Consider the following 5,834-nt stretch of genomic DNA (forward strand, 5'->3'; position numbering starts at 1 on the left):
GGTTTTATTATTGTTCTCCACTCCCTTACTGACTCACCAGGCTGGCCTTTTGGCATTCTTCATACATGGCCACCCATCTCTTCTTTGTGTCTTACTGTATCCCATTCCTCTGATGTAATTTCCTTGGTCACCCTCACCCCTGCCTCTTGAAATCCCTTCATGTCCCTGGAATTTTCTTAAAGACTTAGCTCAAGTTCTACCTTTTGCATTAAACCTTTCCTGAGCACACTCTTACCCCCCACTGTACTAGTGTCTCTTCCCCACTCCCACACCAGATTATTTACTATATCTTCTGTATTTCTTTGGTATATACCTACATATGTATGTTTTGCCTCCCTGGTGTAATGTGAGGGTCTTGAAGAAATGACTGCTTTGCTGTTGTTTTTGTATCACCAGCATCTAGGACAATTCCTGGAACACTGTAGATGCTTTAGAAATATTTTTTGATTGGTGATGATGGAGTAGAAGGAAACACAGCCTGGCTCCCCAAAACAACTTCTCCTCAAGGATCCAGAAAATGCACCAGGTGGGGTCTTGCTTAAAAAATAAAAGAAAAAAATCAAAGTGAGTCATTTTTCCAGCCAAGGGTGGCTATAGGAGGACAGAGAAATCTACACACACTAAAAATGTTGGTTCAGTCAGGAGCACTCCATCAAAGAAATTTAAAAAAATATTTTAGACAAATACTAAAATTTAAATACATAACAAGAAAAGAAAAAGAAACATAATATAAACTTATAAAATAAGAAAAGAAAAAAAAACATGCCATGTGCACAGCCAAACATAGAAGAGGATTCAGAATATATAGCAATAACATTTCTTTTGAAGAAAGCCTATATATTAAATACTGTGTGTTGTGTTGAAAGTTGTCCATTTTTTCTTTGCTTCCTCATAGGTTTTCTTTTGTTATCTGCTCTACACTTTTTCCTTTGTTCTTTTTTTCCCCTTACTCCCCACTTCCCTCACCCCAAGGCTACAATTAAGCATGGAGATATTTATATATACACACATATATAAATATATACTTTCCCTAAGAGACTCTATTTCTAATCTTTGTTTTTATGTTTGTATCTCTTTTTTCCTATCCCTCTTAACTCCTCTACCTTACTTCTACCTCCTATCTTGCCCTCCTATTACTTAACCTACTCTCTCCAGTGATCCCTCCCTTATCCTCCCATTTTCCTAAATTTAAACACCCTTCTGTAAACCCCTCTGACCTATTCCCTCACTTTCACCTTTAAATATCCCTCCTATATCCTCTTGTCCCTCCTTATCCCCTTAGTGTTTTATTTCTTTCTAAATTTAGAAGACTTTTATACCCTTCTAGATATATATGTATTTTTCCCTCTTGAACCCATTCCCAATGAAAGTAGGTTTCCAGAACTAACAGCGCCCCCCCCATCTAATTCTTCTGTATCAGTTCTTCCACTTATACCTCTTTTGTATCAGATAATTAATCTTTTAGCTGTTCTTGAATGGTTTTACTTTTTGGAGTCATGTCATACTCAGGCCTTCCACAACTGTTCTTATAGGCCACCTAACTACTAACAACAATCCTAGACATAGGTTTTATATTTTAGATACATAAAAAGTTCTATACATAAAGCATTCTATCCTCATTGAGTCTTTTGTAATTGGTCATTGGTATATACTATATATTTCTCTTGGATTTTGTATGACTTGTATGCCAAATCTTCTCTTGAGTTCAGGTGTTGTTTTTATTTTTTTATTTTTTATTTTTTTTTGTTTAAATTTTTATTTTTATGTAGGGAAAAATCAAATATACATTTAACCCAATTTGGTTGCAAGTTCCTTAGCTTTTGCCTTTTCCAGCTTGGCAATACAAGCCACCGATTTTGGACTCAGAACATTGCCACCCCAGTGACGACGGATCTCATCATATCTGTCATTGTAATTGGTTTTGATGGCTTCTACCAGCTTAGCCTGGGCTCCCTTATCTTCAGGATTAACCTGTGTGAAGGCAATGCTTATGCAGGTCTTTCTGTGAACTAAGCGACTCAGTCTGGCTTTACCTTTGATAATACAATAAGGAACCCCCATTTTTCGGCACAAGGCAGGTAGGAAGACCACTAGCTCAATGGGGTCCACGTCATGTGCAATCACTACCAACTGTGCTTTCTTGTTTTCTACCAGGGTAGTAACAGTGTTAACACCTGCTCTCAGGACAGGTGGTCTTTTAGTGGGGACATCTCCTTTGCCTGCCTTTTGTTCAGCCCGAGCCAGAAGCCTTTGCTTCTTATCTTGCTTTGTCTCAGGTCTATACTTATGAGCCAGTTTCAGCAGCTGAGTAGCTGTCTGACGATCCAAAGCCTGGGTGAACTGGTTAATTGCTGGTGGAACTTTCAAACGCTTATAAAGGATAGACCTTTGACGCTGCAGTCTGATGTACCGAGGCCATTTGACAAAACGAGTAAGGTCCCTTTTGGGCTGGATGTCCTGACCAATGCCAAAGTTCTTGGGCCGCTTCTCAAACAAAGGATTGACCACTTTCTTGGCCTCCTGCTTCTTTACTACAGCAGGGGCCGGAGCCACCTTCTTCCCCTTGGCCTTCTTCCCTTTTGGCATCTTGGCCGGCTGAACAAGAAAGGAAGAGAGGAGACTTGTCCAGGTGTTGTTTTTAAACAAAGTCCTAAAGGTCTGACAATTCATTAAATATCCATTTTTTTCTTTTCATTCAGAATTATGCTTAGCTTTGCTGGGTACAATATTTTTGGCTGGAAGCCCAATTCTTTTGCTCTTCCGTATAGGGTTTCACGACCTTAGTGTCACCACTGCTAGGTCTTGTGTGATTCTAATTGTGGCACCACTATGTGTAAATTGTTTTTTTTCTTGTGGCTTGTAATATTTTGTCCTTGAGCTGGGGGTTTCTGAATTTGACTATCATATTCCTGTGAGTTTTCCTCATAGGAATCTCTTCCAGTGGTGATTGGTGGATTTTTTTCTATTTCTACTTTGCCCTCTCACTCTAATGCTTCAGGATGATTTTCTTTAATTATATCAAGACTCTTTTTTTATTATAACTTTCAGGCAGTCTGATTATTCTTATGTTTCCTCTTCTTGATCCGTTTTCCAGATCAGTTGCTTTTCTTATGAGATTTCATTTTTTAATTTTTTCATTCTTTATATATTTTTTTTATTTCTTCATCTCTTATAACTTGGCTGGATTCCCCTTTCCCAATTCTAATTATCAAGGAGTCATTTTCTTCCTTAAGATTCTGAATCTCCTTTTCTAATTGATTGACTTTCTTTTCATAATCTTCTTTTTTCTTGGATTATTCTTACTTTTCTTTTTACTTTTTCCTCAGTCTCTCTCATTTGATTTTTAAAGTCTTTTTAAAGTTCTTCAATGAATTCCTTTTGGGCAGGAAATCATTTGGTATTACTCTTTGCGGGTAGAAGGGGGTTTCTTTGCTTCAATATCCTCCTCTGAAGATGAATCCTGGTATTCTTTATCACCACAATAGCTTTCTATGGTTGGATTCTTTCTCCTTTGCTGGCACATTTTTTGGTAATAATTTAGTTTTTACAATCACCTCTAATCCCAGGATATGGGAGATGGTGCCTCTGATCCTCTTCAGTTCTCCCCTCTGACCTTGAACTCAAAATCAAGATCTCCAGCCTCCTGTAAGTGCCCCCAGCTGTGTCCTGCCCCACTGCTTCTGCATTCACTGGGTCTGTGCTGGTTCTTTTTTGACCCCTTGGAGTCTCTGCAGCACAGATGGGTCTGGCATTCCTTGTCAGCAGAGGTTCCTGTGATCTTCCCCAGGTCAGTGGCCCAACTTCTCTCACTATCCAGCGGCAAAAGTTCCTGTGGCTGGGGCCGGGGCAGCCTCCCACCCCAGCCACCCTCAGGGCTTGCCACTAATTGTTGAAGCAGATCCTAGCTTGGAGGTGTTTACTCTTCACAAGGACTAAACTTCATTCTTCTTTGATTGTCCTGGGAGGACCCCTAGTCTGCCCCTACTCTTATTTATTTTTACCCCTCTATGTTCACCTGAGGTGCTATTTTATCTCTTTTGTTGGGGAAAATCTGAAAGCTTGAAATTTTCTGACCTACTCCATCATCTTCCCAGAACCTTGTCCAACAAACCAACTTAAAGAGGACTGAGGCTTTATATAGGAGCAAAAGGTTATGGAACCTCACAAAGGGACTTAATCATATACAAAGTGAAGGAAGAGGTGCCAGCTGGAAGCTTTGTTTCTCATTACCCAGTTCAGGGTGATATATCCAAGGTACATTGAGCTGGTTCTCTGAGCCTGTGGTAGTATTCCAGGATTAAGAGTGGTTACAGGCCCTTAACTCGGAGGAACAGGAGATAGATTCAAAAGAGGTAAAATGGGTACTCTGGAGGACGGTGGAGTAGGTCAGAAATTTCCGGACCCTCCAGACTTCTTCCACAGACAGAAAATCACCATGAAATGAATGTAGAGGAGCAAAAGTAAAAGGGTAAAGCAATTGTCCTCCTAAGACCTCTTGAGAGGACCTCAGGGGCTGAGGTTTGGTCTGAACGAAATGTAAACACTTCTAGGTTGGCTGCACCGAATCAACAAACAGTAAGCCCTGAGGAAAGCAGACTAGGCCTCAAGAAATTTCACCTCAGGGACTTTAAGCTCCCAGCCTCAGAAACTTTCACTTCATAAACATTCATCTAAAGAACAGCAGACTCTGAGTAAGGGAAGATTGAAGGATCCCCTGTTGTTTCTGGAAGCCAGGCCTAGTGGTGTTGAGCAGTCACAATTCCTGGCTATGGCTGTGGGTGAGGAGGAGCAAGCACAAATCCAGTGAGTGTGGTACCCGAGGGAGCATGAACATTTTTGGGGTAGTATGGCTGTGGCTTAAGGGAGGAAGAGAGGAGTTCCTGAGCTAGAGCCTCTAGACAAAGCCCAGAAAACAACAGGAAGAAGGACCTGAGGCCTAGGACAACATCACTCACAACTCAGGATTATAACTTGATAAAAATAGTATTAAGCTGTTAAAAATAAAATAAGACAAATTAAAAATAAAATTTAAAATGAGTAAGCAAAGGAAAAAGAATCCAACCACTGAGAGCTACTTTGGTGTAAAAGAAGATCTGAGTTCATATTCAGAGGAAGATAGTGAGGTTAAAAAAGTCACTCCTACCCTAAAGAGTAATATCAAATGATCACAAGTCCAAAAAGAAATTTTGGAAGAACTTTAAAGGGGATTAAAAAATCAAATAAGAGAGAATGAGGAAAAATTAGGAAAAAAAAATAAAAGCAATCCAAGAAAATTATGAAGAGAAAGTTAACCAATGGGAAAAAGATACAAAACATAAGGAAGAAAATAAAAAGAAATTCAAAAATCAAATAAGACAGAATGAGGGAATTTTAGAAAAACTGAAAGCAATCCAATAAAATTATGAAAAGAAAGTTAACCAATTAGAAAAAGAGATACAAAATCTTCAGGAAGAAAATAACTCCATGAAAACTAGATTGGGCAAGTGGAATCAAATGACATTATAAGACATTATAATAAAACTAGAAAAACTAGAAGATAATCTGGAACACCTCATTAGGGAAACAATTGATCTGGAGAACAGATCAAGGAAAGACAATATGAGAATTCTTAAAACTGTTATCATTACTAAGGTGGTTTGAAAGAAAGGTTGGGGCTGAGCTGTGTATAATGAGGTGATTCTAAAAAAACAAAATTGTATAGGAAGAGGCTAAAATTATCTCCAAAGAAGAAATTATCTCCAAAATGGGGCATGATGGGAAGAACTAATACGGAGAAAGCAGGTGGGGGCAGAGGGCTGGTAATGTTGGAAACTTCCTCTTAGCTGGGTTTAAGA

At 39.1% G+C, this 5,834-nt stretch overlaps 1 protein-coding gene across 1 annotated transcript; it reads right to left on the reverse strand.

Moving 5' to 3' along the window:
* Nucleotides 1–1,758: 1,758 nt before the first annotated feature.
* LOC118831453 (60S ribosomal protein L7a-like) lies at nt 1,759–2,607 on the reverse strand. Its single transcript, XM_036738809.1, has one exon. It carries the CDS (start codon nt 2,584–2,586, stop codon nt 1,789–1,791), a length of 798 nt encoding a protein of 265 aa, XP_036594704.1. The 5' UTR covers nt 2,587–2,607; the 3' UTR covers nt 1,759–1,788.
* Between the last annotated feature and the right edge of the window lie 3,227 nt (nt 2,608–5,834).

Source organism: Trichosurus vulpecula, chromosome 9 (genome assembly GCF_011100635.1).
Source record: "Trichosurus vulpecula isolate mTriVul1 chromosome 9, mTriVul1.pri, whole genome shotgun sequence".
Lineage (NCBI taxonomy): Eukaryota > Metazoa > Chordata > Mammalia > Diprotodontia > Phalangeridae > Trichosurus > Trichosurus vulpecula.

Excerpts from the sequence above, each read along its gene's own strand:
- LOC118831453 (XM_036738809.1), bottom strand. The coding sequence starts at position 2,586 with ATGCCAAAAGGGAAGAAGGCCAAGGGGAAGAAGGTGGCTCCGGCCCCT.